This window comes from Moschus berezovskii, chromosome X (assembly GCF_049115385.1).
Source record: "Moschus berezovskii isolate FMDL1 chromosome X, NW_MosBer_1.0, whole genome shotgun sequence".
NCBI classification, from domain to species: Eukaryota; Metazoa; Chordata; class Mammalia; order Artiodactyla; family Moschidae; genus Moschus; species Moschus berezovskii.
In genome coordinates this window covers 144,202,969-144,227,017 of record NC_142488.1, presented here as the reverse complement: position 1 = coordinate 144,227,017, position 24,049 = coordinate 144,202,969, and the positions used below count along the sequence as shown (strand labels likewise).

The window sequence follows — 24,049 nt, the reverse complement described above, 5'->3', positions numbered from 1 at the left end:
TATGGATGTGACAGTTGGACTGTGAAGAAAGCTGAGCACTGAAAAATTGATGCTTTTGAACTGTGGTGTTGGAGAAGACTCTTGAGAGTCCCTTGGACTTCAAGGAGATCCAACCATTCCATCCTAAAGGAGATCAGTGCTGGGTGTTCATTGGAAGGACTGATGTTGAGGCTGAAACTCCAATATTTTGGCCACCTCATGTGAAGAGTTGATTCATTGGAAAAGACCCTGATGCTGGGAGGGATTGGAGACAGGAAGAGAAGGGGACAACAGAGGACGAGATTGCTGGATGACATCACCGACTTGATGGACATGAGTTTTGGTAAACTCCAGGTGTTGGTGATGGACAGGGATGCCTGAGAATCAGACGCGACTAAGCGACTGAACTGAACTGTTCTCCACATTCCAGGACACACAAAGAGATTCACAGAGTTAGGTAGAGAAGAGAAGGTGGAGGGAGGAGATAGAGGCGACCTGGTGGAGAAAAGGGAGAGTCCAATGAGGGAGAGAGCAATCCAGCCAGTAATCTTGCTCCCAAGTAAAAATGGGTACTGAAGATTGGGTTCTTAAAGATACAAATTGATAACAAATACCAAAAAGCAAAGATTAAAAATCTATAGTAGAGGTTAGATTCTCAAAAATACAATATTAAAGAAAAAAACAAAGTCACAAAAATTATAAAATATTTATATATATGAAGTTTGCTTTAAAAATAGGGTCATTTTTAAAAATTTATTTATTTTAATTTAAGGCTAATTACTTTACATTTTTGTATTGGTTTTGCCATACATTGACATGAATCTGCCCCGGGTGTATGTGTGTTCCCCATCTTGAATCCCTCTCCCACCTCCCTCCCCATCCCAACCCTCTGGTTCATCCCAGAGTCATTTTTTTTGCAAGGTATTAGTAGGTTATAAAAATGAAAATTAAAGGAGTAATAGAAGACTTAACAATTTAAAAAGTTTAATTAAAAAATGATAATGTTAAAAATATATCTAGGACTTTCTCTGGTGGTGTTGTGGACAGTGTAGGGTCCGTTCATTTTCAGATAGTTCCTTGATCTGGCTTACACTTCTCAAGATCTATAGGCCCCTTCCTATGTAGTCAGTGCTAACTGCAGGGTTTTAATCTTTTGCACCTGTCACTTCCAAAGCAGTTCCCTCTGTTTATTTTGGGTTCTTCTGTTTGCTGGCGTCTTCAGTGTCTGATTTCCACCCTGACACAAGGGGGCGGTGGTGGTCACTTTTTTTAGGCTCAGTTGTTCAGTCTTGCTGTGGGGAGGAAGGAACACTACCAACAAGTATCACTGGCATCTGTGGGGAGTGTTCCCAGTGTCTTGGCCACACTGGGTTTGCCCCCACTCATGGCGTGTGTGCTTTCCCAGTCTACACTGCTCAGACTCTAGGTTGCTCTGCCAGGAACTGTCTGAGGTGGGCCCTGGGTTGAATGCACTTCCCAGGTCTAAGCCATTCAGGTTCAGGTTCTCAGGTACTACACAGAGGTGCAGACTTGATTGGGCCGCCGTTTTGTGCCCTTCCCCAGTCCGAGAAGCTCAGGTAACCAGGTGCTTGGCGAGCGCAGTTGCCCCCAGTTGGGGCTGTGACTTATCACCTCCCCTGTCCCTGCCTCTTGATTTTCTGGGTGTACAATGGGCGCACCTTCTCAGGTGTGCCATGTGTCTCTCCTGGGGAGCTGATCTCTGGCTGTGACCCTCCTGATGGATGTCGACCGTCCAGAATCCCAAGGAATCTTGGTTAGCAATGAAGCCTGCTTGCAGTTTGGTACATGATTCCTCTCTGGGGCCGTGATTGCCCCCTTCTGGCTCTGGCTGCCCTCAGCTGCCTGTCTCTGGCAGGGGATGGGCTGGTCCGCAGCCGGCTAGCTCTGCTCAGTCCTTTGTTCTGTGAGCGGGCCTGGAGGTGTCTTGCTGCTGCTAAGTCACTTCAGTCATGTCCGACTCTGTGTAACCCCATAGGCGGAAGCCCACCAGGCTCCCCCGTCCCTGGGATTCTCCAGGCAAAAACACTGGAGTGGGTTGCCATTTCCTTCTCCAATGTGTGAAAGTGAAAAGTGAAAGTAAAGTCGCTCAGTCGTGTCCGACCCCTAGCGACCCCACAGACTGCAGCCTACCAGGCTCCTCCATCCATGGGATTTTCTAGGCAAGAGTACTGGAGTGGCTTGCCATTGCCTTCTCCGGAGGTGTCTTAGGTTAGGGCTTTTCACAGGATGGCTATCCCACAGTCTGGGTTGCTATCTCTAGTTAGTTCCCTCAGATTGCCCTTGGGGCATTCAGGCCCAGTCCTTACCCTAAGCAATTCAGCCCGTGCCTCCCTGTCCAGTCCCCACTTGCTAGTGGCGGATGCAAGCATCTGTGCTGCTTCTCCACTGGGAGTTGCCTTTAGGCACGTAATCTGTGGGTTTTAATTATTCATTTATTTTTCCTCCCAGTTATGTTGCCCTCTGAGATTCCAAGGCTCGCCACAGATTCGCCCATGAGAGTGTTTCCTGGTGTTTAAAACTTCTCTCATTTTTAAGACTCCCTTCCCAGGATGGATCTCTGTCCCTACCTCTTTTGCCTCTCTTTTTATCTTTTATATTTTGCCCTACCTCCTTTTGAAGACAATGGGCTACCTTTCTGGGTGCCTGATGTCCTCTGCCAGCATTCAGAAGTTGTTTAGTGGAATTTGCTCAGCATTCAAATGTTCTTTCAATGAATTTGTGGGGGAGAAAGTGGTCTCTCTGTCCTATTCCTCTGCCATCTTAGGACCGTCCCCCCAGGTCCAGTTCTAACTGTTGCTTCCTGACCTGTATACAGATTTCTCAGCAGGCAGGTCAGGTGGTCTGATTATTCCCATCTCTTTCAGAATTTTCCATGGTTTATTGTGATCCACACAGCCAAAGACTTTAGAATAGTCAATAAAGCAGAAATAGATGTTTTTCTAGAACTCTCTTTTTATGATGATCCAGCGAATGTTGGCAATTTGATCTCTGGTTCCTCTGCCTTTTCTAAAACCAGCTTGAACATCTGGAAGTTCAGGGTTCACATATTATTGAAGCCTGGCTTGGAGAATTTTGAGCATTACTTTGCTAGCATGTGAAATGAGTGCAATTATGTGGTAGGATTTTTTAATATTGTGCTTTTATTTCATTTGTTTCAATGTATTTTAAAAAATTTCCTCTCTGATTTTTCTGTTGACTCATTGGGTTTTTTATTAGCATGATGTTTTAAGTGTTTATGTAATTGTGTTTTCTCCATTTTTCTTCCTATCATTGATTTCCAGATTCATGTTCAGTGGTTGGAAAATATGCTTGATATAATATATGTCTTCTTAAATTTATTGAGACTTGCTTTGTGGCCATCATGTGATCTATCTGAAAAACTTCCATGTGTACAGAAAAGAATGTGTATTCAGCTGTTTTGGATGGAGTGTCCTTTAGATATCTCTTAGGTCCAACTAAGTTACAAGTTGGTGGTTTGCAAATATCCTTTGTTTGACATAATAAGTGTTGTCTGTTGTTTTAGGCACTAAGTCATGTCCAACTCTTTTCTGACTTTATGGACTGTAGCCCGCCAGGCTCCTCTGTCCATGGATTTCCCAGGCAAGAAAACTGGAGTGGGTTTCCATTTCCTTCTCCAAGGGATCTTTCCAACCCAGGGATCGAAATCACATCTCCTGCACTGCAGGCGGATTCTTTACCACTGAGCCACCAGGGAAGCCCATAATAAGTGTTAATTACTTTCAAAATTACCCTCCAAGATTTGAAATTTTGGAGATGTCACACAGAATTCCAATTCATTTATTATTATTATTTTATGAAATCGGAAAATAGGACAACACTGAGCTCAAATCCCCACAGGGTGACAACCACATGGGGCTGAAAAGTGTCTGTCTCTTTAGATGGGCACTTTCTACTCTCTCACTAAAAACAGGGTACAGTGTCAGTTGCCATTAGTCAACTCACTTACATTCTTGTTTTACATGTGGTAGAATTAAGAGTTCCTAGTTAAATAAAGAGGAAAGTGACATAGTTGTTGTACCCATAACTATACATATTTTAAATAGAAAATAGACTGAAAGGACTATTTCAACAAAGATTGTGAGTTTTCATTTCCTAGTAAAACTGAATGTTTATACACAATTGCTTTGCATAAAAGTATGCTTTTGTTTGAAGAAATAAAACTTCAGATATCAACATTATGCAATCCATTATAAGAACCATAATTGATACCTTTGAAAAGATGTACAATGAAAATCTCAAAACAGACTGAAATTAAAAAAATGATCAAATAGATTAAAATTTCAACAGGTTTGTATTTGAATGTATACATTAAATGTTGCTGCTGGGAAATGTAGTTATATATTAATTAAACAATTAACCTTCACAGGCATCAAAATATTTTATAGATGTCAAATTTATAAAAATTATTTAATTGCAGCAGTAACTATATATTTAATGATTTTTGTCAGTGAATTTAAGAAGTGACTGAGAACATATACAGTGCATATTATGTGGAAAAGTTAGATTTCTTGTGGCATTTTCCTTCATCATTTATGAGGGCACAGATTTTAAAACAATACCATAGAGTTGTGTGTATTTTCTCATAATTTCAATGAGAATTTTGATGTGCCTGAGGAACTTTGGGGCATGTGGCCTATTATAAACAAATCAGGAAATGTTTTTCTTGAATATATTGAAAATAGTTCTAAAACTGAAATATAAGCAGATCAAGATCACAATACATATGTTTTTGTCAGACTGTTACAAAATACATGTCCAACATTTCAAAGTTTTGTAGGGATACAGAATTTATATTTGTTCACTGGTAGATTAACTAGCATTTATTTGCTTTGTGGTATAAGATTTAAATAGAGCATGTTATGGACATGATAGCTGCCACCATAAGTTGGAGATCTCTGAGTGACTTGAATAATAAACAGCTCAAAAATGAATGAAAAGGGTGAGCAGTATGGTGGTCAGGTTCCCTTTATAATGATCCTAGATATCTGAGTTAGGGCATGGTGCACACCCCAAATATAAAACCCACTGTGCTAAGAGTTGATCTGTGCCTAGAAAGAAAGCAACTCTGTTCCTTTAAGATACTGACTATAACTAAATAACCTCATTCCTCATTCCCTCACCATTTTCTTACCCACACCCCTGTTAAAATTAGTCTGTGCTAAGTTCCATACTCGACTTTGAAGTTCCAGATACAAGACCTGATATTAATACCCTGATACAAAAGAAATGGTGGCAGGTTTCTGGTTTGCAAGTTAAACCAGATTAAACTTATAAGTTTCAAAATAAAATAATAATTAATCATGGAATCATTAGTTATTGCTTTTTTAATTTGTAATTTTTCATTTTTAATTTAAAATAGCCCTGACATGATTTTTACCATAATTCATATGCTTAATATGAATACCATAATAATTAATAATTAAATAAAATTTTATTACATTTCTAGAAGTTTATTTTTCTTACAGCTGGCTTAATTAGGTCATTTAAGATATGTCTCTAGCTCCTGTGGACATTTGAATTTGTGATATCTGCACTAGATAATATTTTAACCATTCCTCCCCTTGCTGCTACTCTCTATCCTCCAAGAGAAGGAAAACTTTATAAAGGTTTATTGGCAGTCCAGAAGACTGTCAGTCACTGTGAGTCTTCTGGACTGTGACCACTTTGGGTTTATTTCTGTGTGTCCAGAGTTGTTGTTTTTCAGTCACTCAGTTGTGTCTGACTCTTTGCAATCCTGTGGACTGTATCATACCAGGCTTCTCCATCCTTCACTATCTTCCAGAGTTTGCTCAAACTCATGTCCCTTGAGTCGGTGATGCCATCCAACCATCTCATCCTGTTGCCTCCTTCTCCTCCTAACCTCAATCTTTCCCAGTGTCAGGGTCTTTTCCAGTGAGTTGGCTCTTCACATCAGGTGGCCAAAGTATTGGAGCTTCAGCTTCAGCATCACTCCTTCCCATGAATATTCAGAGTTGATATCCTTTAGGATTGATTGCTTTGATCTCTTTGCTGTCTAAGGGACTTTCAAGAGTCTTCTCCAGCATCACAGTTTGAAAGCATCAATTCTTCGGTGCTCAGCCTTCTTTATGGTTCAACTCTCACATTCATACATGACTACTAGAAAAACCATAGCTTTGACTATACATACCTTTGTTAGCAAAGTGATGTCTCTGCTTTTTAATATGCTGTCTAGGTTTGTCATAGAATTTCTTCCAAGGAGCAAGTGTCTTTTAATTTCATGGTTTCAGTCACCATCTGTAGTGATTTTGGAGCCTTAAGAAAATAATACGTGTCACTGTTTCCATTTTTTCCCCATCTATTTTCCATGAACGATGGGACCAGATGCCATGATCTTAGTTTTGAAAACTTTGTTTTAAGCCAGCTTTTTCACTCTCCTCTTTCACTTTCATTAAGAGGCTCTTTAGTTCCTCTTTGTTTTCTACCATTAGCATGGTGTCCTCTACATATCTGAGGTTATTGACGTTTCTTCTGAAAGTCTTGATTCCAGCTGTGTTTCATCCACCTCGGCATTTTGCATGATGTGGTCTGCATATAAGTTAAATAAGCAGGGTGACAATATGCAGCCTAGATGTACTCCTTTCCTAATGTTGAACCAGTTCATTGTTCCATGTCTGATTCTAACTGTTGCTTCTTGACCTGCATACAGGTTTCTCAGGAGGCAGGTAAGGTGGTCTGGTATTCCCATCTCTTTAAGAATTTTCCAGAGTTCGTTGTGATCCACACAGTCAAAGGTTTTAGTATAGTCAATGAAGCAGAAGTAGATATTTTTCTAGAATTCCCTTGCTTTTTCTGCAATCCAGTGGATGTTGGCAATAGTGTCCATAGTAAACTATTAATAATTATTCAACAAGTACTTAATACAAGCATGGATAAATGTAATTCATTTCAAGACAGACCACATATTAAAAAGTCTTTTGGGATGGGAGTTGTCTTTCAATCTCATATGAGTTTACTATCAAAGATAATCGTTTTCTTTTCCCTTCCCTTTTCCTTCTTGACTTTTTTTGCCTTAGATGCCTATACAACAGCTGAAGTCATTTATTCTTGGACTCTTGGGAAGAACAAATCTGTGGAAGTGGCACAAGATGGCTCTCGACTGAATCAATATGACCTGCTGGGCCATGTTGTTGGGACAGAAATAATCCGGTCTAGTACAGGTATTTATTTATTTTATTTAACAAGTATTTTGTAACTTGTAGCACATATCCGTCACTGTTTTAAATGCTTATAATAGCTTATGATAAGAAAACAGTCTTGTGATGTAGGTAGCATTAGGTTAAGGAAACTGAGGCATGCAGATGTTTAGTAATTTGTTCTATATCACAGTTATGTAATGTCAGAGCGAAGAGCTGAAATCAGGCAGATTGGCTTCCAAGACCATGCTTTTAACTATGATGCCATGCTGTCTCTTGGTGAGTTAGAAGATCAAGGTCTTTAATGCTGGACTGTGATAAAAAAGAAAGCAAAGGGAAGCCACAGTGTTGGGAGAACTAAACTTTGATCCTAAAGGTTTCATGAAAATATTGCTTAACTCTGCCAATACAGAGGTGGCAAGAACACAGACAGGAGGTCCAGGAATGAGTGATGGAATTATTTTCTTAAGTGAATCTCCCATTTCAGAAACAAGTGTGTCTGGCAAACGTTGCCAGGTCCTCTCAATGACTCTTCCTAGGATATTGATAAATGGAACTTAGAGACTTGTTCTGTAGCCTTAAGTCCTGTCTATTTAGAAACTTATCAGTTGTAGGAGCCTTAAGAAGGGGACACCCTGAATCCCAACTAACTTAAGGGTATTTGGCAAAATGGAGTATATCTTAGGAGCCCACATGTCTTACAGTACTTTTTACATGAAAGGGTGGGAACTTTCAACACTTGTCTCCATGGAAGATCTCTGAATCCACAGTTATGAAGTAGGATACTCTTGTCCTTTTTTTTCATTAGCTGGACACTGCTCTTCCATCTCCTTGTGGTGTTGCAGTATGTCTGTGTTCTGTTCTCCCTCCGTTCTCTGACCAGGGGATGGAACCTAAAAAAAGCAGTATTTGAAAAGAATTAAAGGACAACAGGGAGCTTCCCAGGTGGTTCAGTGGGTACAGAATCCTCCTGCAATGCAGGAGACGCAGGAGACACTGGTTCAATTCCTGGGACAGGAAGATCCCCTGGAGGAGGGCATGTCAACCCACTCCAGTATTCTTGCTTGGAGAATGCTATGGAAAGAGGAGCCTGGTGGACTACAGTCCATAGGGTCACAAAGGGTCGGATGAAACTGAAGTGACTGAGCACGCATGCATGCAAAGGACAACAGGATTTGGAGATTCAGAATTTGGTGTGGGAAAAGGCTATTCTTGAGAATGGTAACACTGAGGTTCAAAAGACCACAGGTTTGTGAAAACATGACCTTTTGGAGGTCAGTTGCTCTGTGAAGGTGGAAGGGAAGTCTCTGCCTGGCCAGTTCAGCTCTCCACAATCAGTGGGAGGGAGGAGGACCTTCACTGCCTGCCTGTGCAAAGTGTACTTTCATTATCCTACTGTGATGATTTCATTTTTGGATGGAAGTTACCTCCTGCTGTGGGGTGCTCCTGCTGCTGTAACCAACCTCCTCTCTGAGATCAGTCGCCCCACTCCTTCCCACCATAGCCTGTGGGCAAAGAGTACCCAGGCTCCTGATGAAGGCTCTGTGCATCCCAGCACAGCAAGGTAAGCCCCCAAAGACCAAGGGCATCCCAGGCACCCCAGAGGTCCACCCAGCAGAATGGAGAGAGTTCCTGGGGCTACAGCATCTGTTCATTCTCCTGACTTCTCCATCTCTCCTTGGTACTGCTCACCTGATATCACCTTTTGAGACCCATCATTAGCCATTTCAGCAGTCCCATTTTATTTCATTAAACCACTGTTTGTTTAGCCTTTATCACACAGGCAGTACATGTTCATGATAGAAAAATTAGAAATATCAGAAAAGCAAAAAATGTAAATTAAAATATTCTTTTTTTTTTAATGTTTCATTGCCTCTTTACTATTTTTTTTAATTTATTTTATTGGAGGCAAATTACTTTACATTAATTTATTGGTTGGTTTTGCCATACATTGACATGAATCTGCCCCGGGTGTACATGTGTTCCCTTTCTTGAACCCCCCTCCCACCTCCCTCTTCCCCATATCCTCCCTCCAGGTCATCCCCATGCACCAGCCCCAAGCATCCTATATCATGCGTCGAACCTGGACTGGTCACTTATGATAATATACATGCTACAATGCCGTTCTCCCAAATCATCCCACCTTCACCCTCTCCCACAGAGTCCCAAAGACTGTTCTATATGCCTATGTCTCTTTAAATTCTGTCTAGAAAAAAACTTTTTAGAGGAATTTAGTGATTAATTGATTATTATACAGTTTGGTGTGTAACCTTTAAGAAGATTCTGTTTGCATTTTTAATCATAAATATATTTTTATATTAATGGGACCATAATATTGATACTGTCTTACAAGCTGTTTTTTATGTAATTTTATATTGTAGGGTTGTTTTCTTGTCACTAAGTACAGGATTCAAATAAAATGTACACACAAGCTAGTAATATATTTTTTTCAGATATAATTGACATATTAGTTTCAAATGTACAGCATAATGATTCAATATTTGTCTGTGCTATGAAATGATCACCACAGTAAATCTAGTTAATATCCATCACCATACATAGTCACAGAATTTTTCTTATGCTGAGAACTTTAAAGATCTACTCTCAATAACTTTCACATATGCAGTAGAGTATTTATAGTGTAGTAATTATAGTCTTCATGATGTACATAACACCCTAAAGACTTATTTATTTTATAACTGGAAGTTTGTACCTTCTGATTCCCTTCACCCATTTCATCTAACACCTATCCTTTGATGCTGGCAACCACTAATCTAATCTTTGTATCTGTGAACTTGATTTTTTTATTTTGTTTTTTGGATTCCACATATAAGTGAGATACAATATCTGTCTTTCTCTGTCTGACTTGTTTCACTTAGCATAATGTACCCAAGGTCATTGTATGTTGTCTCAAATGGCAAAAATTTCCTTCTTTTTGTGGCTGAATAATATTCCATTGCATCTCTATATATCATATCTTCTTTATCCATTCATCCATGGATGGAAACTTCATTGTCTTGGCTATTGTAAATAATGCTGCAGTGAAGATGGGGGATTAAGTTAGTGTTCTCATTTTCTTCAGATCAATAAGTGAAATTGCTGGATCATATGGTAGTTCCATTTTCAATTTTTTGAGGAAACTCAATACTGTTTTCCATAGTGGCTGCACCAATATACATTCCCACCAAGAGTGCATGAGGGTTATCATTTCCACACATCCTCACCAAAATTTGTATTTTGTTGTTAGCTGTAAGTAGTTAGTAATAATATTTTAATAATCAGAATAGACATATATTATTACCTGTTTTAGTTACTCTAAAAAGAAAATTAAAATGCCATCCTCCGAGGCCATAGCCAACATTCTTGACAATGACAAATGTTGCTGTCAGTGTGAAATGTAGCATTTCATTATGAAATTCAATGATATCTTCATCTTAATGGCTTCATACTTGTGGATCATAATTCATTTAACAAATTATTTATAATGATTTTCTATTTTAATGCTCTAAACAACACTGCAAAAACCTTCTTTTTCCACATAGAATTTTCAGTTCAGTTCAGTTCAGTCACTCAGTCGTGTCCGACTCTTTGCAACCTCATGAACCGTAGCACGCCAGACTTCCCTGTCCATCACCAACTCCTGGAGTCCACCCAAACCCATGTCCATCAAGTTGGTGATGCCATCCAACCATCTCATCCTCTGTCGTCCCCTTCTCCTCCTGCCCTCAATCTCTCCCAGCAACAGGGTCTTTTCAAATGAGTCAGCATTTTGCATCAGGTGGCCAAAGTATTGGAGTTTCAGCTACAGCATCAGTCCTTCCAATGAACACCCAGGACTGATCTCCTTTAGAATGGACTGGTTGGACCTCCTTGCAGTCCACGGGACTCTTAAGAGTCTTCTCCAACACCACAGTTCAAAAGCATCAATTCTTCGGCACTCAGCTTTCTTTATAGTCCAACTCTCACATCCATACATGACTGCTGAAAACCATAGCCTTGACTAGACGGACCTTGATTGGCAAAGTAATATCTCTGCTTTTTAATATGTTGTCTAGGTTGGTCATAACTTTCCTTCCAAGGAGTAAGCGTCTTTTAATTTCATGGCTGCAATCATCATCTGCAGTGATTTTGGAGCCCAGAAAAATAAAGTCAGCCACTGTTTCCCCATCTATTTGCCTTGAAGTGATGGGACCGGATGCCATGATCTTAGTTTTCTGAATGTGGAGCTTTAAGCCAACTTTTTCACTCTCCTCTTTCACTTTCATCAAGAGGCTCTTTAGTTCTTCTTCACTTTCTGCCATAAGGATAGTGTCATCTGCATATCTGAGGTTATTGATATTTCTCCTGGCAATCTTGATTCCAGCTTGTGCTTCCTCCAGCCTAGCATTTCTCATGATGTAGTCTGCATATAAATTAAATAAGCAGGGTGACGATATACATCCTTTCTGTACTCCTTTTCCTATTTGGAACCAGTCTGTTGTTCCATGTCCAGTTCTAACTGTTGCTTCCTGACCTGCATGCAGGTTTCGCAAGAGGCAGGTCATCTATTTCTGCTTTATCGACTATGCCAAAGCCTTTGACTGTGTGGATCACAATAAACTGGAAAGTTCTGAAAGAGATGGGAATACCAGACCACCTGACTGGCCTTAGAATTTTGTTCCTATGTAATTACCTGCCTAGGATCAAAACAAAATATTGAGATTGCTGTTTCAGAAAGTAGACACATTAAAATTTTTAATACATATTGACAAATTGCCATTCTAAGAGGTTAAACAATTCATGCTTTCATTATCAGTGTATGAGCATGCCAGTTTCCCTTCACTCTTGGCAATGCAGATTTTATGGATTGAATTATGCATCCCCAAAATGTATGACACCCAGTACCTCCGAATATGACCTTATTTGAAAATAGGGTTATTTCAGATACTAGATTATAGTCACAGATTAGTTTTGAAAACATGATACAGAGTACATCAGTGAAGAGGTGATTTAATGTGTTAAAAATCGTTTGTAAAATTCAATAATATGCAGGTGTAAGAAGGAATGAGGAAGTTCTATGGGAATATCTACAAGATATATCATTGAGCGGAAAAAGCAAATATAAAACCACAAAAGATTATAGGATATATATTAGTATAGGAATAGTACTTCCAGAAGATACACAAGAAGCTATTAATTACAGTTAATTGAAGGAAGGAGAGATGAAATGGCTTGAAAGAGGGGGACTTTTTGCTGTATATTATTTGATACTCTTTGGTTTAGAAACCATATAAATATTATTACCTCACATAGTATATTGTTTTCATGTGACTATAAATTATATGCATTCCTTTATGAATATGCTCCTTTATGTGTGGTCCAACATATTAATGGGAAGTTGGGCCAGAGAAAGACCCACAATCCATGGATGTTCTGTTTTGTATGGATGGCTTTCTCTCTGAATGGTATCAGTCCGCAGCACGAAGTAACTTTTTTTCTAATTGTATTATTTATTTATTTATGGCTGCACTGTATTTTCATTGCTTTGTATGGGCTTTCTCTAGGTGTGGGGAGCAGGGGCTGCTCTTTGTTGTTTTATATGGTCATTGTGGTGGCTTCTCTTGTTATCATCACAGTCTCTAGGTGTGCAGGCTTCAGTAGTTGCAGCCCACAGGCTCAGTAGTTGTGGCTCACAGGCTCTAGAGCACCAACTCAGCAGTAGCACATGGCTTAGTTGCTCCATAGCATGTGGAATGTTCTTGGACCAGAGAGAGAAACCGTGTCCCCTGATTTGGCAGATGGGTTCTTATCCACAGTGCCACCAGGGAAGTCCAACATGCAGTAATTCTAAGTAGAGGACTCTTCTTTGTTCCAAATTCAAGCATGTATTAAATAAATAACTTAAACTTCTCAAACTCTCTGGCCAGATCTTCACACCACTCCCTACTTCAGCCCTGATTCCATTTTCCCTTGTTTGCAACTTTTACATTAATTTTCTAAGAGGAACATTTGAATGTATGATCTTAGTTTTGCATCTTTCCTAGAAATTTAAAGTTTGTTAGAAAAACTTTTATTACTATTATTGTGTATATTATTTATTTAGACATAGAACATAGGTAAGTGAAGATAAATCAGAAAATAAGAGCAGTGCAGCAGGTGTTTTGACCAATTCATAGACACCATTTTGTGGTTGGGGCACCAAAGCACCACAATTGCTTAGCCAGAGACATAGTTAAGCCCTGAGGTCACCATTTTGGCATGGGAGGCCACTGACACCAAAAGGCATGTCCAGTTTGTGGACAGGGGCACCAAAACCCCACTACTGCATAGCTACAGAGGCAGTCAACTGCTGAGGTCACCATTTTGCTGCAGTGCGGCAACAGACACCATGGGGCGTGGCCTTATTTCTTGGCTGGTTGCTACTGAAAGAGGGATCTGCTGGAGCTTCACGGTTGGGTGGAGCCTCTGTGTGTACTAGTTTGTTTGACAGAGCTAGGGGCTAGCTCTCAGAGGTTGGGTTCTCTCCTAGGCTGCTCTCAAAGGTTGGGTTCCCTTGCAGGTGAGATTAGACTGCTGACTGTACTTTTGACCAGGAGATGTTGCTGGCAGGGGTCCTGGTACCACCTCCAAGGTTCACGCACTGTTGGCTGTAAGTTATACTGCATCCCCTTGTGCAAGCTGACGTGAAATGATCTGGTCTTGCAGTTCCCAGAGCCTTCCCCATGACACATGGCAGAAGTGGGCCTCTAGGGGAATGCCCAGGAAAGCTAGGTATCTGCCTTGGGTTCTCATTTCCCCACTGGAGAAACCATAGATTCAACGGTACCCTCTTAGGTGCTGCAACTGAGCTGGCCTGAGGGAGGGAAGAAAGCAAAAACTTATACCACTTCTGTTATCCTTCTAATGTGGCTTTTCTTGCTTTTCATGCCAGGGATTGGTGGGAGAGGCTGCTGCTTCAGCTTTATTTCTTAGATCTGGGATTTTCACAAATGTGTTCTTTTCCATGGTTAGCTGCTAAACCATATTTTTATGACAGGGTACTAAAGCCAGGACTGTCATATTCCACCACCTTACTGATCTTAAGTCACCCTCTTTGCTTCTTTGGAAGAGAGACAATTTCTCTGGAAGAAATTGAAAGGATAGAAAAGGAGAATATATTTTAAAAATATATTGTTATATAAAATAATGGCTAATTTGGTAAGTTTTTGAAAAGTCCACTTGCTTTCATTTCAGCTCTACAAAATATAACATACAAAATCTATAATACGTATTATTTATAAATGTTAAGTATTTTTACATGATCAGATGTAGGATTAACAGACAGGAAGGAATTTAGAGGTATGAGACTAACATGCAGAAGGAGGAAATTCCCCAAGCTAGTCAAAGTCCAACTGTTGTTAAAAATAAATCTTCAGTGCTTCCCCAGCTGGGAGAAAGAGTGAACAGAAGGACAGGGAAAGAAAGCAATAGAAATGCATACAGATAGGAGAGAGGGAGAGAATAAGGAAAGAGTGGGATGGGGTAGGGAACAAAGAAATAAAAAGATTGAGAAAGAGGCAGAGAGAAAGAAAAGAAACTCCAATGTTATACTGAAGAAATCCTATAATTTTGTATGAAAATTATTTGCTAAATTAAAAATAAGCTTACTTATATTTTTCATGTTCACATAAATGAACTAGAATGTGAATACACACACAGTATGGATTGTATATTGAGCTTTGACTGACCAGATGGTTCTTCCTAGGCTTAGGTACAAGGGAGTGGGTGAAGTAGGAAAGTGGGAAATTACCTCATTTGGGAGACATGCTGAAACTAAATGGGGGTGGAGAGGCAGAGAGGTGAAAAATAAGAAGCCTAACAAGAAAGGTAGAAATAATCAGATTGCATGGACATTTGGAGACTCTTTGGAGAAATTTGGATTTTACTCTTTGAGAGATGGGAAACTTGGAGAGTCTTAAGCAAAAGAGAGACTGAGTCTGATTTACATTTTAATAGATTCATTTTGGCTGCAACTCTGAGAATACATTTAAGGGGACAAGTCCAGAAGCAAGGCAAGTTAGAAAGCTATTACAGACTCTAAGAAAGAGATGATGATAGCTTAGTCCAGAAATGGTAACAGCAGAAGTGGTGAGAAGTGGTCAAAATATAAATATTAATATATTTTGAAGAAAGAACTGTCAATGTATCTGAATCTGTGTCTACATTTGTGCATGCACACATAGAAACATGCATGAGGGAGGAAGAGGAAACAATCGATGATGTTAAAGATTTTGAAGAATTTTGATCCATGCTCCTGAGAGTTACCATTTATTGAGATAGGAAATCTGTTGGAGGAGATATTTTGGAGGACATAGGAAATGGAGAGAATAAGAGTAAGATTTGGACATGTTAGGTCAAGATACCTATTAGATCCCCAAATGGTGATGTCTAATGGGTAATGAAATATATAGGTGTAGAGCATTATCAGTTCAGTCACTGAGTTCAGTTTAGTCTTTGCAACCCCATGGACTGCAGCACACCAGGCTTCCCTGCCCATCACCAACTCCCGGAGCTCGTTCAAACTCATGTCCATTGAGTTGGGTATGCCATCCAACCATCTCATCCTCTGTCATCCCCTTCTCCTCCTGCCTTCAATTTTTCCCAGCATCAGGGTCTTTTCCAGTGAGTCAGTTCTTTGCATCAGGTGGTCAAAGTATTGGAGTTTCAGCTTCAGCATCCATCCTTAAATGAACATTCAGGACTGATTTCCTTTTGGATGGACTGGTTGGATCTCAGGGACTCTCAAGAGTTTTCTCCAACACCACATTTCAAAAGCATCAATTCTTCAGTGCTCAGTTTTCTTTATAGTCCAACTCTCACATCCATACATGAGTACTGGAAAAACCATAGCTTTGACTAGACAGACCTTTGTTGGCAAAGTAATGTATCTGCTCTTTAATATGCTGTCTAGATTGGTCATAACTTTTCTTCCAAGGAGCAAGCCTCTTTTAATTTCATGGCTACAGTCACCATCTGCAGTGATTTTGGAGCCCAAAACAATAAAGTCTGTCTTCCCTCTGTTCAAATTTGGGCTCCTTTATACAGGAGATGGGGAGGGGCTCACTGTGGCACCAACCCATCGCTCAGCAGGCCCACTAACATTGGCTGGTTGACAGTTGCTCACTAACAGTGGCTTGCTTGGGGGAGGGACCCTCTGCAGTGCTGACCAAGAGCTGAGTGGGGCTGCTGTAGCTTGTACCTGGCCAGCCCATATTACATTTCCCCACTGTCAGTGTCCATTCTACAGTCTTGTAGGAAAAGGGGTGATGATATTTCTGGCTATCTCTCACTGAAAAGGGGAGACGCCAGAGTGATCATGAAATGGAATTGATCAGCATCGGGTTGGGAATATTCTTTAAAATTTTTGGTAAGCAATACAATTCTCTTTATCTACAACTATTTGAACCTGATGACATTCCTTCTACAATGAGATTTTAATCTCAATACATAAACTTTCTGAAGAGCAACCTTAACCCTTCTAAGGGTTCACAAACCCATTGCTGTCTGGCTTCTCAGGAGTTGAGTCATTTTCTAATGACAGTGGGGCCACTTTAAGCAGTGTGATATATCCATGGCTTTACTCCAGCTAACTTGACAGATGAATGCATGGTGAATAATACCATGTGTGGCCCTGTCCTCCTTGCAGTCAGCTGGTGCTGTGGCTGCTCTTCTCTCCACATTTTAAGGAGGATTCAGTCTCCGGGTGAGAAAGGATGTAAGGCTGTTTCCATTGGATAGGCAAACACATGAACAGTTACAACTGCAAGATCTTTCACAGCATTTATAGATTCTTACACCTGGGCAGACACTTGGAATGGCAAACTATAGAAGATTTCAAAATGGCTTAATTTAAGCCTGTTTCTGGGAGCCACTCTGATCAGTAGCATGACAGCTGGCAAGACCTTGTTGTTGTTCAGTTGTTCAGCTGTGTCCTACTGTTTGCTACCGCATGGACTGCAACACACCAGGCTTTCCTGTCCTTCACTGTCTCCCGAGTTTGCTCAAACTCATGTCCTTTGAGTCGGTGATGCCATCCAACCATCTCATCCTTTCTCTCTTCCTTCTCCTCCTGCCCTCAATCTTGCCCAGCTTCAGGGTCTTTTCCAAAAGTCAGGTGGCAAAAGTACGGAGCTTCAGCTTCAGCATCAGTCCTTCCAATAAATAGTCAGGGTTGATTTCCTTCAGGGTTGATTGATTTGCTCTCCTTGCTGTCCAAGGGACTCTCAAAAGTCTTCTCCAGCACCACAGTTCAAAAGCATCAATTCTTCGGCACTCAGCCTTCTTTATGGTCCAACTCTCACATCCATACATGACTACTAGAAAAACCACAGCTTTGACTCCATAGAGTATGGATCTTTGTCGGTGAAGTGATTTCTCTGCTTTTTAATACGTTGTCAAGGTTTGTCATAGCTTTTCTTCTAAGGAGCGCGCGTCTTAATTTCATTGCTGCAATTCACTGTCTGCAGTGATTTTGGAGCCCAAGAAAAGAAAATCTGCTAGTGTTTCCACTTTTTCCCCATCTATTTGCCATGAAGTGATGGGATCAAATGCCATGATCTTCATTTTGGGGATGTTGAGGTTTAAGCTAGCTTTTTCACTCTCCTCTTTCACTTTCATCAAGAGGCTCTTTAGTTCTTCTTTGCTTTCTGCCATAAGGGTGCTGTCATCTGCATATCTGAGGTTATTGATATTTCTCCCGGCAGTCCTGATTCCAACTTGTGCTTCGTCCAGCCGGCATTTCGCATAATGTACTCTGAATATAAGTTAAATAATCAGGGTGACAATATACAGCCTTGTCATACTCCTTTCCCAATTTTGAACCAGTCTGTTGTTCCATCTCCAGTCCTAACTATTGCTTCCTGACCTGTATACTCGTTTCTCAGGAGGCAGGTAAGGTGGTCTGTAATTCCCATCTCTTAATTTTCCACAGTTTGTTGTGATCCACACAGTCCAGCATAGTCAACGAAGCAGAAGTAAATGTTTTCCTGGAATTCTCTTGCTTTTTGTGTGATCCAGGAGATGTTGGCAATTTGGTCTCTGGTTCCTCTGTCTTTTCTAAGTCCAGCTTGTACATCTGGAAGTTCTCAGCTCACATACTGTTGAAGTCTTGTTTGAAGGATTTTGAGCATTACCTTGCTAGCGTGAGCTGCTGCTGCTGCTGCTGCTAAGTTGCTTCAGTCATGTCCAAATCTGTGTGACCCCGTAGATGGCAGCCCACTAGGCTCCTCTGTCCCTGAGATTCTCCAGGCAAGAATACTGGAGTGGGTTGCCATTTCTTTCTCCAAGCTGGCGTGTGAGATGAGTACAATTGTATGGTAGTTTGAACATACATTGGCATTGCCTTTTGTTGGGATTGGAATGAAAACCCACCTTTTCTGGTCCTGTGGCCCCTGAAGAGTTTTCCAAATTTACTGACATATTGAGTGCATCACTTTAACAGCATCATCTTTTAGGATTTTGAATAGCTCAGGTGGAATTCTATCACCCACACTAGCTTTGCTCATAGTAATGCTTCCTAATGCTTCCTAAGGCCCACATGCTTCCTAATGCTTCCTAAGGCCCACATGAGTTCACACTCCAGGATATCTGGCTCTAGGTGAGTGACCACACCATCATAGTTATCTGGGTCATGAAGATCTTTTTTATACAGTTCTTCTGTGTATTCTTGCCACCTCTTCCTAATCTCTTCTGCTTCTGTAGATCCTTACCGTTTCTATCCATCATTGTGCCCATCTTTGCATGAAATTTTCCCTTTGTATCTCTAATTTTCTTGAAGAGCTCTCTAGTCTTCCTCATTCTATTGCTTTCCTCTATTTCTTTGCATTATTCACTTAAGAAGGCTTTCTTATCTCTTGTTGCTATTCGCTGGAACTCTGCATTCAGTTGGGTGTATCTTTCCCTTTCTCCTTTGCCTCTTGCTTCTCCTCTTTTCTATTTGTAAGGCCTCCTGTGATAACCATTTTGCCTTATATTTCCTTTTTGGGGGGATGGTGTTGGTCACCTCCTCCTGTACAAGTGAGTTAAATTAGCGTCTTGACATATTTTAGCAATGCTCCTTTTTAATGTGTGATTCAGTTTCTCATGTTGTTTCCGATCCCCAGGATGAATTGTAACTTCCAATCAGTTCAGTGTTTTAGACACTTGTTGGGTTATGCTAGAGACAAAAGCAGGCCTGTTATCACTTTGGAGGATATTAAGTAGCCCAAAGCAGGGAATAACTTCCTTAAGGAAGACTTTAACCATTTCAGAGGTCTTTTATGTCTGGATGGGATAGGCTTCCACCTATCCTTAAATGGTGTCCACACATACCAGCAGGTTCTGAAGTTTCCTACAATTTGAGGCATTTGAGTAAAATCTATTAGCTAGACCTCAGTGGGGTAAGTTCCTTTGTTCTGGGTCCCCATCTGAGGAGGTCTGAAAGAGGTTTTGGGGTTAATTTTAGCACAAATCATACAATTCTGAGTGACTTGCTAGATGGTCCTTTGTAGGTGAGGTTCCATTACATGTTTCCAAATCCACTGTAACTTGGCATCTGTCCCATAATGGGTGCTGTCATGGATGTGCTGCTGCAGCACAGTGTCCAGGAGAGCCACAGGGATCAAAACAATTCCTTGTGCATTACATTTCCAATCAGGTGAGTTATGGTCAAGAGTGAAACCCACTCATTGGCCCTCTCCTCGTCCTTTTCTGAATATGCTGGCTGGTATTTTGACAAGTCAGTCTGTGGAAGGGGTGACCTTATCATGGCTTGCTTTCTTTGCAGCTTGGTCAGCTAACCAATTCCCCTTTATTATATGAGTCTCACCCTTATGGTGGCCTGGGCAGTGCTTTATGGCCACTTGTGAAGGCTTATTGACTACTTCTAATAGTAACAGAATTTCAGGAGCATATTTTAGGTCTTTATTGTTCGAAGTGAGGAGCCCCCTTTATTTCTAGATTGCCCTGTGAGCATGCACTACAGAAGATGCATAGCAAGAGTCTGTGTATATATTTACTTGCTTCTCTTTAGTAAGGAGTAGGGCCCTTGTTAGGGTCTTGATTTCTGCCTTCTGAGCTGAGCTCCCTGGGGACAGGGCTTCTGTTTCCACACTCTCTGTGAGGGTTACCACTGCATACCCAGTACATCGCCTACCTTTGTCCACAAAGCTGCTTGTGTTGGTGAACAGTTCCACATACGGCTTAGCCAAGGGTTGGGCCGTTAAGTCTAGTATGCTGCAGTACACTAGCTCGATGGTGTGTAGGCAGTCATGCTCAGAGATTGTGTAGCATCAATCGGCAGCAATATGGCTGGATTTAGGGCTGAAGTGACTTGAATTCTCACATTAGGATTGTCCAGTAGAATGGCTTGGTACTTTCCCATTTTTCCCATAAGTCAGCCAATAACCCCCTTTCTGTTCCAGCAAAGCGAGGACATGATGAGGAACATACACAGTGGTGGGTTGCCCCAGGGTAAAGTTCTCAGCTTCTTGAAGTATGTCACAACTAGCTGCCACAGCTTGAAGGCAAGGAGGTCACCTTTTGACAGTCTGTTCTAGTTTTGAGAAGTAGGCAACCAGTCTGGGGATATTTCCCAGGGTTTGGATTAGCATCCCAAGGATTATGCCTTTTCTCTCATGTACATACAGTTTGAAAGGTTTCTTTAGATCCAGTAGTCCCAAAGCCAGAGCTGAGACTTTGCTCTTATTGTCGCAAAGGCTGTTTGGCACTCTAGTCCAAGTAAGGGGCTGAAGATCATGTCTCTTCAGTGCCCCATAAAGGGGATTCCCTGTAACCCCACAGTTTGGGATCCAAATCCAACAGAGCCCTGCCATTCACAGAAAACCTCTATGTTGTCTATGAGTCTTGGGTGTTGTCAAGCGTGCAACTGCCCATTTTCTATAGGGCAAGACCTCACTGTCCTTTGGAATTGGCAAAATCTAGATACCTGACTTTGTTGCTTATGTATTTGGACCTTTTCTGGGAAACCTTATATCCACAACTGGCCAAATAGTTCAGGGTTCTGACGGTATTTTGTAGACACTTATCATAAGTAGGATTTGCTATGAGCAAGTCATTCACATATTGGAGTATGAGTCCTTCATCCAATATTAAGTTTCTAAGGTCCCTTGCCAACATTTCCCCAAACAAGGTAGAATTCTTAAATCCTTGAGGCAGGACTGCACAAAAATACTGTTGGATTATTTGTGTTTTGGGGTCCTGCCATTCAAAACCAAAAAGCTGCTATAATTCTTCTGCAATAGGAATGCAGAAAAATTCATCCTTCAAGTCCCAAACTGAGAACCAGCTGTATTCTCCCAGAATAGTTGTGAGCAGAGTGTTTGGATTAGGTACCACAGGGTGTAAATCTTGGACTATTTCACTAATAGCTCTCAAGTCTTGGACAAAGTGATACTCTTTGAGTTGGACTTTTTGACTGGGAGGATAGGGGTATTATACAGGAACCTGCAAGGTTTAATCACTCCTGTTTTCAAAAACTTTTCAAGAATTGGCTGAATTCCCTTTTGAGCCTCTTGTCTCAGAGAGTATTGTGTTAGATTAGGTGTCCCAGCATCACTTCTTAACGTTGGCCATGCATTTTGGGGCCTTCTCTGGGGTGCCATTAGCCCACACTTCATGTCTTATCTTTCCATAGACTTTGGAAGTAAAAGCTCAGTCTCCTTTTCTGGGCCATCCGTGACTGCCATCTGCAGGCTTATGGTGTGTTCTAGTGGGACCCTGATGTCAAGCTATCCTGATAAGTTACTTGAGCATTTAATTTACAAAGGAGATCTCAGCCCAAAAGAGGGATTGGACACTCTGGCATATACAGGAAGCTGTGTTTCAGGGTGCGTGCATGCGTTCTAATTTGCTTTGGTCATGTCCAACTCTTTGTGACCCTGTGGACTGTAGCCCACCAGGCTCCTCTATGCATGGGATTCTCCAGGCAAGAATACTACAGTGGATTGCCCTGCCCTCCTCCAGGGAATCTTTCCAACCCAGGGACTGAACCCAGGTCTCTTATGTCTCCTGCATTGACAGGCAGGTTCTTTGTACTTGCACCAATTGGAAAGCCTGTGTTTCAGGGTAAGGTCCCCTAACTGGCATTCTAGAGGTTGTAAGAAAGAATAATTTTGCACTTATCCAGAAACATCCATGACCAAGATGAATTGAGATGTTTTCTATGCTACTTTGGTGTTTGGCACAGCGTGTTACTCCCCAGAGAAGGCAATGGCACCCCACTCTAGTACTCTTGCCTGGAAAACCCCATGGATGGAAGAGCCTGGTGGGCTGCAGTCCATGGGGTCGCTAAGAGTCAGACACAACTGAGAGACTTCACTTTCACTTTTCACTTTCATGCATTGGAGAAGGAAATGGCAACCCACTCCAGTGTTCTTCCCTGGAGAATCCCAGAGGCGGCGGAGCCTGGTGGGCTGCCGTCTATGGGGTCGCACAGAGTCGGACACGACTGAAGCAACTTAGCAGCGGCACGTTACTCGAAGATCTATCAGAAAGTCAATCAACTTGTCTCCCACTGTCAAAGTTACCTAGGGCTCCTGTAGGGAAATTAGAATTGGATGCCTCGGGTCCAAGGGAGACCCCAGGCCTCTTCATTCTTCATCAGAGTGTTCCTCTCTTTCTACCAGAAGAGAGGCACCTGTCTTTCTTTTATTGTTTTCCTTCTTATTCCTTAGCCTAGGGCAATCTGTTTTCGAAAGCCCTTCCTCCTGGCAGTAAGTACATTGTTCCTTCCCCGGTGTTGGCTTACCTCTCTCTTCAGGTTACTTGCCTTCCAGAAATCTGATGCTGCTGCCAGGAAAGTGGTGTTCCATCTTGATCATCTTCAGTTCAGTTCACTTCAGTCGTTCAGTCATGACCGACTCTTTGCGACCCCACGAATCACAGCACACCAGGCTTCCCTGTCTATCACCAACTCCCGGAGTTCACTCAAACTCATGTCCATCGAGTCGGTGATGCCATCCAGCCATCTCATTCTCTGTCATCCCCGTCTCCTCCCGCCCCCAGTCCTTCCCAGCATCAGAGTCTTTTCCAGTGAGTCAACTCGTCGCATGAGGTGGCCAAAGTATTGGAGTTTCACCTTCAGCATCAGTCCTTCCAATGAACACCCAGGATCGATCTCCCTTAGAATGGACTGGTTGGATCTCCTTGCAGTCCAAGGGACTCTCAAGAGTCTTCTCCAACACCGCAGTTCAAAAGCATCAATGCTTTGGCGATCAGCTTTCTTCACAGTCCAACTCTCACATCCATACATGACCACTGGAAAAACCATAGCCTTGACTAGACAGACCTTGGTTGGCAAACTAATGTCTCTGCTTTTTAATATACTATCAAGGTTGGTCATAACTTTCCTTCCAAGGAGTAAGTGTCTTTTAATTTCATGGCTGCAATCAGCATCCACAGTGATTTTGGAGCCCAAAAAAATAAAGTCTGACACTGTTTCCACTGTATCCCCATCTATTTGCCATGAAGTGATGGGACCAGATGCCATGATTATTAGTTAGTTTTCTGAATGTTGAGCTTTAAGCCAACTTTTTTACTCTCCTCGTTCACTTTCATCAAGAGGCTCTTTAGTTCTTCCTCACTTTCTGCTATAAAGGTGGTGTCATTTGCATATCTGAGGTTATTGATATTTCTCCTGGCAATCTTGATTCCAGCTTGTGCTTCCTCCAGCCCAGCGTTCCTCATGATGCACTCTGCATATAAGTTAAACAAGCAGGGTGACAATATACAACCTTGACGTACTCCTTTTCCTATTTAGAACCAGTCTGTTGTTCCATGTCCAGTTCTAACTGTTGCTTCCTGACCTGTATACAGGTTTCTCAAGAGGCAGGTCAGGTGGTCTGATATTCCCATCTCTT

The 24,049-nt window shown here is 41.4% G+C and overlaps 1 protein-coding gene across 1 annotated transcript in view; it reads left to right on the top strand.

Moving 5' to 3' along the window:
* Positions 1-24,049, top strand: part of GABRA3 (gamma-aminobutyric acid type A receptor subunit alpha3) — a 175,859-nt gene that overhangs the window by 124,220 nt on the left and 27,590 nt on the right. The window contains exon 6 of the mRNA XM_055438471.2: positions 7,056-7,199. Within this exon, the coding sequence (XP_055294446.1) occupies positions 7,056-7,199 (144 nt within the window). The remainder of the gene's footprint in view (positions 1-7,055; positions 7,200-24,049) is intronic.